The sequence below is a fragment of the Ursus maritimus genome, unplaced genomic scaffold, assembly GCF_017311325.1.
Source record: "Ursus maritimus isolate PB19 unplaced genomic scaffold, ASM1731132v1 scaffold_4, whole genome shotgun sequence".
Classification (NCBI taxonomy): domain Eukaryota; kingdom Metazoa; phylum Chordata; class Mammalia; order Carnivora; family Ursidae; genus Ursus; species Ursus maritimus.
Genome location: NW_024426552.1, coordinates 67,895,087 through 67,907,846, shown reverse-complemented (window position 1 = coordinate 67,907,846; position 12,760 = coordinate 67,895,087). Strand labels below are relative to the sequence as shown.

Sequence of the window (12,760 nt, the reverse complement as noted above, 5' to 3'; positions counted from 1 at the left end):
TTATTCTCTCTCTCTCTCTCTCTCTCTCTCTCAAATAAATAAATAAAGTCTTTTAAAAGAAAGAGATCTTAGGGACACCTGGGTGGTTCAGTCAGTTAAGCGTCTGCCTTTGGCTCAGGTCGTGATCTCATGGTCCTGGAATGAAGTCCCACATTGGGCTTCTTGCTCAGCAGGGAGCCTGCTTCTCCCTCTGCCTGCCACTCCCCCTGCTTGTGCTCTCTCTCTCTGACAAATAAATAAAATCTTAAAAAAAAAAAAGGTCTTAGGTCCTTTGGTGTGGTAAATAGTATAAGTAGTGTTAAATACTCTTAGTTAACTTTTACTTTTAATATGAAGCTGGTAGGATGACTTAATTTTGTTGTTACTGTTAAATTGCTTTGGCTAGAATAAGAGGGCTTCTGAGCCACAAGTTAGGTGGTTCTGATGGAGTTCCCATCCTCAGGCCTAATCTCAGTTAGCTATAACAGTCTGTCACCATTTCATTGTCCAAGATGTGAGCAAGGATTGAACCATTGGCAGAGTTGAAATAGTTATTCCAGCTGGTTCATGGGTAAGAATCTTAGGAGTATAGTAGAAGAATGTCTAGGAATGAGAGAAAATCCAAACCAGGTCAAGGGGCTATGAGATGATTATTTCCTGTCCTTGGAGCATGACAAAGACAAGTGAGTCTATTAAAAGGAGGTGGGGGCTAGAGATTGCAAATCACCTGCCCCCTCCACCTGCACAGTCTGCACCTTAGACTCTGCTTATCCTACTCCTTCTCTATCAGTCACCCTTCTGAAATGGTGTTGCTATAATGTGATTGATTTCTCTGTTAACTTGCCCATTTCTATGAGGAAGCATGCTCAAAAGAGCGTTGCAAGCACCAAATCACTACTACAATTTTGAAAAATACGTGAATATTACAAGAATAGATACATTTTAGGCATTGTTTTTTAAAAATACACATTACTGTTGAAATTCTAAAATATCCTGACTTAACCATATTTGTCAATGTGTTCACTGAGCATATTGAGCCTTTATTGAAAATTTATTGAACTATGTGCCAGAAACCATGACAAATGTTTCTTTCAGGTAAATAGTTTGTTTCTGTTTAATACTTTTTTATGTCCCACTAAACTTGTAAAAATATTATGATGCTTTAAATGTACTTGTGTGAGAAATACTTAATTAGAATTAATCTATGATGAACCTTATTAAACAAATGACTGCCCGTAATCTGTCTTAGGAAAGTATTTTTTTAGGTTTTTAAGCATGCCTATAAAACATTAAAAATGCTAATATTCTGGAGAAAGTGTAAAAGATATTCTCCCTAAATTCTTCTGATTTTTGTTATTGTTGTTCTTAGGTGTTAGTTCGCATAGCCTTTTCTTTTTCTTTTTTTTTAAGATTTTACTTAATTATTTGACAGAGAGAGAGAGACAACCAGCGAGAGGGAACACAAGCAGGGGGAGTGGGAGAGGAAGAAGTAGGCTCCCAGCACAGGAGCCTGATGCGGGGCTTGATCCCAGAACGCCGGGATCACGCCCTGAGCCGAAGGCAGACACTTAAGGACTGAGCCACCCAGGCGCCCCTAGCCTTTTCTTATATTTGTAATTTCTTTTAGAATGTAAAACTCTGGGGGCGCCTGGTGGCTCAGTCAGTTAAGTGTCTGCCTTCGGCTCAGGTCATGATCTTGGGGTCCTGGGATGGAGCCCCTGCATTGGGCTCCCTGCTCAGCGGGGAGCCTGCTTCTCTCTCTGCCTACCCCTCCCCCTGCTCGTGCTCTCCCCCCCAACTCCTCCTCCTCCTTGCTCTCTCTCTCAAATGGGTGGGTAGAAATCTTAAAAAAAAAAAAAAAAAAAAAGAATATAAAACTCTGACTTTCTTTTCTCCTTTTTTCTAGTTGTCACTTCTAAATGCTAGAGTGTGGTTAGATAGTTGCTCTATATTGCCTAAAATAGTTTCCATTAGTGACTATGAAAGATTTATTTCTGAATTCTTTCAAGTCTCTTCAGATTGTAAGGGTTGTTTTTGTTTCCATTTATTGAATGCTAGACACTTTGCCAAGTGCTTTATGTCCGTATCATTGCATTTAACCATCACAAAACCTAATGAGGTAGGAATTATTGTTTTACACATGAGAAAACTAAGGTATAAAGAGATTTAGTAATGTATTATCCATGAACTAATAAATAATGATGTTCAGATAAAAACCCAGATCTTATTGTCTCTAATTCATTTTGAAACCCTCTTTTTGAATCTTTTCATTTTAATTAGTACTAGTACTAAAAGTGCAATGTTTTTGAAGAACAGATGTTCCAGAACTGCCATTAATGTTTTAATTGCTTGTTAAATTTTAGTACCAACAGTAGATAAACAGTGCCTACTTCTCCTGTTTCCTTTGGGCCGAATTAAAAATCAGGAGATAAAGGGATATGCCTATGTTATTAGGCACTCCAGGGTCTATTCCTTAATGCAGCCCAGACCACTCTGCAACAACTCTGGGTTGATGGAAATGTTCCATAGTTTTCACTGTCCAGTACAATAGTCATTAGTCACATATGACTGTTGAGCATGTAAAATGTAGTTAATGTGAGAAACTATTTTATTTTAATTAATTTAAATAGCACATATAGCTATGGCTGCCATATTAGATAGCGCAGTCCTAGGTCAGAAGTTCTCAAACTTTAGCATACATCAGAATCATGTTAAAATCCAGAGTTTCAGGTTCAAAGGATCTGGGTTGGAGCCTGAGAATTTGCATTTTTAACAAGTTCCCAGGTGATGCTGATATTGTTGACACAAGGACTACACTTTGAGAAGAACCATTCTTAGCTAAGTGGGATTTTTTTTTTAAGATATAACGAATACCAGCATGATTCCATTGTGGAAGCATAGATGTTCCCCGTGGTTTACCTGGCTTACAGGCAGTAAAATAATTTTTTTTAAATACTTGTTCCACACTGCATAGTGCTCAAAAGTGCAAGATGCAGTGCCATGACATTATCATTCTATTCATTCTATAGCTGAAGATCAGTCCTATTTAAGCAAGTCAGACTTGAAGACTTGGTTGGTTTTTTATTGATCAAGATACTTGACAACTTATTCTAAAATAAAGTCAGGTTGGGGCGCCTGGGTGGCTCAGTCGTTGGGCGTCTGCCTTCGGCTCAGGGCATGATCCCGGCGTTCTGGGATCAAGCCCCACGTCAGGCTCCTCCGCTGGGAGCCTGCTTCTTCCTCTCCCACTCCCCTTGCTTGTGTTCCCTCTCTGGCTGCCTGTCTCTCTCAAATGAATAAATAAAATAAAATAAAAAAGTCAGGTTGACCTGGTCTCTTGACTGCAATAAAAATGTTTTCCATTCTGAGAATTGTTTTGGGAAGTCATTTTAGCCTGGAGAACCACTCATGGCTAAATTAAAATATATTCCTAGTGCCCAAAGCCCATAGAATCTTTTGCCATTTCTTTCTTTCTTTTTCTTCCTTTCTTTCTTTCTTTCTTTCTTTCTTTCTTTCTTTCTTTCTTTCTTTCTTTCTTTCTTTCTTTCTTTTTTTAAGATTTTATTCATTTATTTGAGAGAGAGAGCACAAGCAGGGGAAGTGGCAGGCAGAGGGAGAGGGAGAAGCAGACTACCCACTGAGCAGAGAGCCCAATGCAGGACTCGATCCCAGGACCCTGGCATCATGACCTGAGCTGAAGGCAGATGCTCAACCGACTGAGCCACCCAGGCACCCCTCTTCTGCCATTTCCATATCAGCCTGGGATACTATGGATAGATGGGTAGATATTTAGAGATCAGGGACCATATGTCCTGGTTTACCTGGGACAGTCCATGTACCTGTGGTCTTGGTATAATTATTAATAGCATTCCCCATGTGTTAATCAGAACAATTTAGTCGATCTAAGCAAATTTTATTCCACACTTCATAAAGCAGGCAGTCTCCTTCTCAAGAGTACAGAGAACTGCAAAATAAGGGAAAAGGACTGCAAGCAGGAAACAAGGAAGAAGTACTCAGGTTAAGTTGATTTGCTGGGGTGGCATATCTGACCTTATTTAGAAAGATGAAAGGAAAAGGAAATACGTGCGGGTCCCAGAGTTGGCTTGGCAGTTGAAGGTTAGCTTACTTGTTATACTGTGTTTCTGGTCAAGTGGAGGGACACAGAAGTTATCTAAGTTTCAGTTTGCTGACACAGTACCACAGGTACGAGTGGCTCCATCTTGGGAAATTTATTGCAACACTTGTCTCAAAATGCCCTGATTTGGAATGATGAATTATAAGGTCACCCTACTTAGAAAGGACAAGAAAGAATAGAGGAAGAAGGTCCTGCATCCCATGTCAGAATAGCAAGATATTAATTTACTTTCCTGTATAGCACCTTGAGCTTTGTCAGGATACTTCCTGAAGACACTTCTTTCTTTTGGGGTGCTGCTTTTAACCTTGATATGGTGGGTACATCATCTTTTCTTCCTGCATAAAGTATTTTGTTCTGTTTCCATAAGTGTATAAAAAATGACTTTGCGTATCTAGGTTTCAAGAAGTTATTCTTGATTCTACCTTTTAATAGTCACCTGTACTCATCTGTCAATTTTTAGTTGGTATGATTTATTCCAAAAATGTCTCCAGAAAGTCAATTTCTTGTTTTCAACCCTAGATCTCTGTTCCCGTTCCTCTAGCCTGGTGGTCACCCTCTGGCTTCTGCTAGGCAATCTATTTCCTCTGTTGGCTGGATTTCTTCTTTGTGTATGGCACTAGGAATGGAAAAGTGGATTCTCAAGACATTCCTTTGTGTCACGTTCATCTGAACAAAGCACAAAACCTGGGAGAGTGCCAGCCTAGGCAGATGGCAGAAGTGGCGTTCCTGACTTTGGCTTGGAAGCATTGACCACAGTCAGATTTTGAAGCAGAACTTCACAACAGTCACTGTTCAGCAGCGCTACAGCCTCAGAGCTTGGAGGAGGAGAAGGAATTCTAAATCACACGTCTTTGTCAGGATATATAACCTGCCTGAAGTTTACCTTTGGAAATGGGATAATTGGTGAAATTTTCAGAGTAATTACATACCCCAGCATTTCATTAACCTAAAATGATGGGAAAGCTCATCATACTGCGGTAATTTAAAAAATGGTTATTACAAGATTATAAATTGTGGATCCTGTTCTCAAAAGTATTAATTGTCTTTTGACTTACAGAAAGTAATTGAATTGGGTTTCTACATCACTATTATACCTATATTGAGTTTAATGACTGTGCATGGTACACTTAAATCATTGTTCTCAATCTTCTAAAAGGTTTTTTTTTTTTTAATTATGTTTTGCTTAATCTATGATTTAACCGTGCTTGCCTTTTTTAAACCAGTTGTGTGGCAGTTTGCTATTGAACCTTCACAGGTTGGTAACCCTCCCAGTCGTATTCTCCAGTAGTTTAATCATGACTTGAAAAACTGTGGGAGCAGAGAAAGAAAAATACTCTGCCCTGTAAAAACATTGAAGACATGCAAACAGAAGAAAACATAACTCTATGTTTTTCACATAATAATTATGATAACCGTAATCCAGCAAAAGTAGAACCATTCCTTTTTGACCAACGAAGATAAAAAGAAATTATGGCACTGCGCATAGAGAGATAGGCAGTTATTTTCAACTGGACTAAGAAATTGTTACAGAAGAATTTCTACTATCTGAAAATTATATATAAGAAGAAAAATACAAGTCAAAACAAGGTGGTTTGAGTTGTTTACTAATAGCAAAGTGTAGGTTTGGTGTAGGGCCAATTCAGTAGGGCTCCCTTTACCCACAACGTAAGGCTCAGTCCACAGAGGTCAGAAAATTGCCTGTGCTTTAAAAGGAGGTGATGTTCTTGACTCGATGTGATTTCTGCCCAGTGCTCTGAATGTCAAAGTGAAGAAGTTCAGTGAAGTGCAGGTAAATGGCAAGTAACTATGACTTTCTTAAGGTAGCCAAATGCCTGGTCATCTAATTAGTAATGCACATGAATGGATGAAGGAGATTCCCACTGTCCCTACCTACTATCCAGAGAAACCACAGACAAGGGAATGGGTTTGGCAAACAAAAAACAAAACAAACCATAAAAGGAGGTGATGTTTTTTGCTTCCTGTTTTTGACACTCCTCCTGTTACCATGTAATCCCAATTTGAAATTTTTTAATGATGAGTAATGCCCAGTTGTTCTCTCTAAAACTAATGAAGTCCTGCGGCGTTATAAACATAACTCCTGGACAAGATTTTTTCATTCACTCATTCATTTATTCATTCATTCATTGGCCTTTTAATTCAGCACTCCATTTAAGAGATTGTGCTAAGTGAGCAAGCAGTATAGTTACCAAAAAGTAATTCCAACTCACTGTTTGGTATTGGAGCCAAACTGCAAAGCCAGCATAGAGGAAAGACATTTTTTTCTAATGCATAAATTCTAAATATGTGTTTGCATGCAGTTTTAAATTGGAGGTATTTGTCATTGTAAAAAAAAGCTGGGGGTCTCTAGCATAGCTGACTTCAGCTAAAGAGAAATTAATAGTAATGGTGTCAGGCCAGTCCTCAGTTTTCTGCCTTTGTCACACATTACTTTAGAGGTCAGAGAAAAGTATAGAGTATATTTTTTAAGAAAATTATAAAACTCTAAACTTATATATCAATTGTGATTATAAATCATCCTGCAAAGTTGTATAAAGAATTTCACCAAAAATATGATGGATAATATATTCGAGATTCACAGGGGTAGGTTCAGTTATATTTTGACTGTTGTGCAGTAATGCCATTTAGGTAGTATTGTTTCCGAGCATGGTGCTTTTTATACTTGAAATATATTTTTGCTTTATTTTTTATTGATATAATTATATTTGCACTAATGACTTTCTGGAGAAAATATTATAGATGACATTTTTTCTATATATATATTTATTAAGCTTGGAATCTGATACCCTAGTGTTTTCTCTGCACAAATAAGGAACTTGATAAGGTATGAGGCTAAGAAATCTTGAGTTTCTGAGGGTAACTAATGCTCCTCTTCAACAAGTCCTGAGAGTGGTTCTTATCGCTGATTCTTCCTAGTGTACTCTGTGGAGACTTAGAAGGCCACTGTACCTGTAAGAAATGTTAAGAGGAACATTTGAGTCACTTAGAATATGACCATATTCTAAAAACAGACTTAAAATCTGAGATTCCAATGCAGAATTAGTGGGATAGAACTCAGCTTTGAACTGAAGAATTCGGAATGGCCTAAATGTTGGTATCCTGTGGCAGGATGCCTTTTCTGTTAACAAAAGCAGTTCACTGAGAAGACTAGCAGACTGCAGCCGTGGTGGAAGTGAGGTGGGGCACGGAAGGGGAATGAGGAGGAGCCGATTTGGGGACAGTAGATTGGAGTCTTTCTGACTCAAAAAGTGTGGAGTGCATATAAAAACGGACTAGACTACCTCAGTTTTCTGTTCAGATTTAGGTTCATTTTGATAGTATTAAGGTCCCAGTTGTCAAAAATAACAACTGAATTTGTCTATCAGGTTTTCAAGAACAGAATTTACAGGAAGGCAGCAGAAGCCATGTCAACAGACTTGAGCTGCCAGCTTTAAAGAAACTGGGAAGCAGTTAGGGTAGTCTTAAGGTAGGCCTCTCTAATATTCTCCTGAAGAACATCTTTTTCCCTTACTTATTTCTTAAGGATATTTATTTTTGTTAAGACCAAATAGGCATTCTTGAAATGTTATAAATTATGCTTGAAATTAGTTTCAGCCTAGTATGTTGGCTTAGAGTTTATCAATATTTGAAGATGAAACATAAATTAATGAAGTTTAAATGGCTTTAGGAAGATACATAAATAAACACATCTGAGTATTCCATAAAATTTTATCAATATTCTCCTCAATATTAGAAGACCAACTGTAAAATGACTAGCTGCTTTCTCAGATTCTTTTAGCTCTAATATTCTATGACTAACGCTCATCCAGACTCGGTAGGTCACTGCTGGCTCTGATCTGCATCCTGGAGTATGCCAGCTTTCACGTCATGGTCATTATAGTGTCTTGTGCTCAGTGTCGTAGCGCTGTCCATGTCCTTGGACACTGAATGGAGAGAGGAGCCATCTCTGAGGGCATTTGAGCTGTCCTGGTAAAGGAGGTGGACTTTAGTCATAGCCCCACAGACCCATTTCATAGTGGGCATTAGTCATTCATGCCATGTCCTTGCAGCCCTGGAGGACGAATATATTTTAATGAAGTCTGTACTAATTCTGAGGAAGAACTTACCTGAATGGACGATGTCTTTTTTTTTTTTATTCAGTCAGGATAAGGAAGGAAGTGATGAATTATTTTCTTTTATGTTTACATTTTTGGTAAATAGGAAATTTAAGAACTAATCTTTATTTGTGTTTTTGAACTTCAAGTGTAATATATTCCTTAGTAAAAAAATCTCCAACTTTAATAAAAATGTAAACTAATCTGTATCTTGTCTTTACTTATCATCAGTTTTTAAAACCTGGATGAAGAACACAAGCCATGTGCATTGTTTGGGGAACACAAGGTGTTAATTGTGAAATAATTCAATTTCTACTTTAACTGGACTAGAATTGTCCTACTTAAAGAATGGGGACAGGTCTTATGTAAAACTATAGGGAGTAGCCCTCCTCAAAGAGTTATGTAGGAAAGAGAGCAGTCAAAAACAATTCAGGGCAAGCTCCTCTGGCTGCAGACTATCCCAGTCCCTTTTGTTTTACGCTGTGGGCCACGAGTCTCGTTGCATGAGCACCTGGCACAGTCATGTACCACACTCTGTGCAGTAGCAGCAAGTAGACAGTGACTGTAGTCTTGCGGTGTGAGTTCTCTTCATAACCTGAGTGTAGTTTGAGAAAGGATATCCTGGACGTGCCTTCACCATGTGCCCTTGGAGCCATTCTGCCCTGTGGCATGGACCCAAGCACTTTGTGACCTAATTGCTAAGCTGAGATCTTTGTGGGAAATTTTAATAATAATATTTAGATTTTTAAAGGTTTGAATATTTCATAAAAGTAGCTGAAACTATATGTAATTAATTACTTCAGGTAATTGATTAAGCCAATATTAATTGCATAGCATACTGAAAATGAAGCTGTCTTATAATAAACATATATAACACTGTTTACCTTTTGGTATGTTCATCAAATATAGTTTATTTAGTAGGCCTATTCATAAGCTGTCTTTTGTCTACAACCACTCTGATAGATTTGCCTAATTGGAGGGGTTTATTTAAGTCAGCTTAGTTAAGTGTTTGCCCAGAAGTTCATTCTTTAACATTTAAATTAAATTGGACATATTTGGAGATGGTAGTCCAAATATGTGCTCTGATGTTCTAGTAGATAGCCACTATTTCCATTCTATATAGAAATGGGGGGTTTTTTTCTGCCTATAGACATTAATATATCTTAGGTTCAATGCCACTTTAACACTCAATGCCACTAATAGTTTTTTCAATTTAGAAACAGTGACTCAACAACCTTCTGACATTATCACATTTGGAAATACTCAAATCACAGTACCTGAACACCTCCTGGCTTCCTCTTGCTCACCCCATTAGGTTTCGTAGTGACATTTTAAGAAGGCTACAATCATTTTCACATGCGTTCACGCATATGGTTGTTCTTGAATGTGTATACAGTGAAGGTTTTGATGTATTTGGCTGAGGTCATGAAAATTTAATGTGAGTGAGATAACCACGAAGAATAGAGTTTACTCTATTGTCACACGCCTCAGCACAGTTTGCCACCCCAGTCTCCAGAGTCTTAAACAGATTATGCCACTATACTAAAGTGATTTGGGGGGCGCCCTGGGTAGCTCAGTCAGTTAAGCATCCAACTGTTTTTCTTTTTTTAATTTTAATTTTTTTTTTTTAAGTAGGTTCCACACCCAGCGTGGAGCCCAACATAGGGCTCGAACTCACAACCCTGAGGTCAAGACCTGAACTGAAATCAAGAGTTGGATGCTTAGGGGCGCCTGGGTGGCTCAGTCATTAAGCATATGCCTTCAGCTCAGGGCGTGATCCCGGAGTTCTGGGATTGAGCCCCGCATCAGGCTCCTCCACGGGAAGCCTGCTTCTTCCTCTCCCACTTCCCCTGCTTGTGTTCCCTCTCTCGCTGGCTGTCTCTCTCTCTCTCTGTCAAATGCTTAACTGAGCCACACAGGTGCCCCAAGCATCCAATTCTTTTTATTTTTAAGATTTTATTTATTCATTTGACAGAGAGACAGCCAGCGAGAGAGGGAACACAAGCAGGGGGAGTGGGAGAGGAAGAAGCAGGCTCCCAGTGCAGGAGCCTGATGTGGGGCTCAATCCCAGAACACCGGGATCACGCCCTGAGCCGAAGGCAGACGCTTAACGACTGAGCCACACAGGCGCCCCCCCAAGCATCCAATTCTTGATCTTAGCCCAGGTCTTAATCTCAGGCTCATGAGGCCCAGCCTGGAGCCTACTTAAAAAAAAATAAATGATTTGGTCAGTTGTGAAGTTTTATGTTTGCTATTAAGTAAATAAAATCTGCATTTCTTGTAATAGGCTTGACAAAGGAGTGAAGAGGGAGCCAGTAAGTGCTATATAGGTGTTAAATAACCCTTACGGATAAGTATCTTCACAGTGAAAAAAAAAAAGAAATGTCTGAAGCAAGTCACTGCTCAGACTGAGGTGAGTTCGTGGCTTTGCCACACTGGGATTTCGCCCCAGAGCCCCTGTACCAGTACTGTGCACCATGCTGAATCTCCAGAGATGGGAGGTTTTCTCTGTTTTTGTCTCATTTATCCTCTCACTCCACCCCAGGCTGTGGTCATGCCTCCTGCTTCCCCATAATCAGTTTAAAACAGCCCAGTTTTCTCAAGTGTATGTACGTAATCTATTTGGTGGCATCATTGCCTGGGAGTGGTGTGGGGGATCCTATCCATCCATCATTTCTCAAAGACTGATACAGAGGGAGGGAACCAACAGCTCTCACTAATCCAGTAGAAACCAGAAACTCCCATGCCCCTTCAGTCTGCTCCTGCTGTTTTATAATTTCCATACCACGTGACATTCAGTTTCTGGGTCGGGAATGACGGTGTCTGGTGTGGCTGCCCATGCACCATGGCCCAAGGGGGCCTGGTAGTGAAAATGAGTAGGCTGGAGTCTACGGAGCTGAGGAACACAGTGGGTCAACTCCAGGGTGGATAGGTACCACCTGGGTGTGGCTGTCAGATGCTAAAAAAGCCAAAAGCATAGATGCAGAAATCATTTAGTCCAGAAGCAGAAACAGTGAAGGTGAATCTATATACAGGGGAAAAAGAAGTCCTAGAATTAGTCAAAGTTTAGGCTAACGGGACCAGAGAAACAAGAGTGAATCCAGAATGACCAGACTACATTCTCTTGGATTGGGAAGCGTCTGCCTTTTGTTCTGGACTCCCACATCTTAAGTGCACCGAGAGTGCCTTCTGATACTTAGCACAGTGGAGATACTGAATCTAGTGATTTAACACTGGAATAGTCTTTGTTGGGTATTTATTATATTCAACATGTATTTAGCATCAACTCTGTCAGCCACTCTACTGGGCCTTCGCATGGTCCACAAGAAACCAACAGACCTGGTCTTTGTCCTGGAGCCAGTGAAGGATGGGGACAATTGCACAAGCATTTACAGTAAAGTACAGACTTGAAGTTGGTAAGATGAAATGTATAGCATGGGAAATAGTGGAGAGAGCAAGGCTGAAGATACAAGAGACTGAGTCGCCCAATAAAGTCAGGCTCTGAGAAGATAGGAACAGGGCATGGAGAATGGGCCACACCATCCACTGTAAGTTAGGACATGGAGGGAAGCAGGAGCACATTTGTTAAGTCTGCTGGCTAGAAGCTAAGTTCCTGGCTCTGGAAAGGAAGTCGTCATTGTTTGCAGTGAATGGGGTTTGATTTGAAGAATATTGAAAGTCGAAGCTTTTGCAAAGATGATAGATAGATAGGGGCACCTGGGTGGCGCAGTCGTTAAGCATCTGCCTTTGGCTCAGGGCGTGATCCCAGCGTTCTGGGATCGAGCCCCACATCAGGCTTCTCCGCTAGGAGCCTGCTTCTTCCTCTCCCACTCCCCCTGCTTGTGTTCCCTCTCTTGCTGGCTGTCTCTCTCTGTCAAATAAATAAAAATCTTAAAAAAAAAAAAAGATGATAGATAGATAGATAGATAGATAGATAGATAGAAGATAGATAGATAGATAGATAGATAGATAGATAGATAGATAGATAGATGATAGGGGTTTTTTGAGGAGGGGGTTGGTTTTGTTTTGTTTTGTTTTTTGGTGATTGTTCTGAGTCCATTTTTCCTGGAAGACAGTATGTGCCTTTTCAGTCCACATATTCAAATCTTTTATTTCACATAAGTTTTTTGAATTTCATCTTTATTTACTGTTTTCAGTTTTTCTCTTTAGGAATGCCAATTATGTATATGTTTGTCTTCAATTATTATCACTTTCTCTCCACTCCTTAATTTTTTATTTCCTCATCTTTTTCTCATTTCTGCCCACTGTGTTTTTTATGGTGTTGTCAACAACATCTCTTGTCCCTTATACTCCTTTCATTTTTGTTCTCTTTTCTGTGGTTTTACTTTTCTGTGGTGTCTTTCCTGAGCCCACAGCTGCCTTCAGTATCCACAACGCGGATGATTGGACGCTGGAACTCTGGGCATGGCTGCAGCTCCCCGTAAAGACTTAGGTCTCCATAATCTTGGTTTTTAATAGCAGCAGCAGCAGAAAGATGGGCTCTGCTTCACACCTGCTTCTAAATATTGTGAGA

General features: G+C 39.7%; 1 protein-coding gene across 1 annotated transcript in view; it reads left to right on the top strand.

The window, feature by feature from the left end:
* LMLN (leishmanolysin like peptidase) overlaps positions 1-8,429 on the top strand; it is a 74,670-nt gene extending 66,241 nt beyond the window's left edge. The window contains exon 17 of the mRNA XM_040621358.1: positions 4,634-8,429. Within this exon, the coding sequence (XP_040477292.1) occupies positions 4,634-4,734 (101 nt within the window). The 3' untranslated portion in view covers positions 4,735-8,429. The remainder of the gene's footprint in view (positions 1-4,633) is intronic.
* Positions 8,430-12,760: the final 4,331 nt, after the last annotated feature.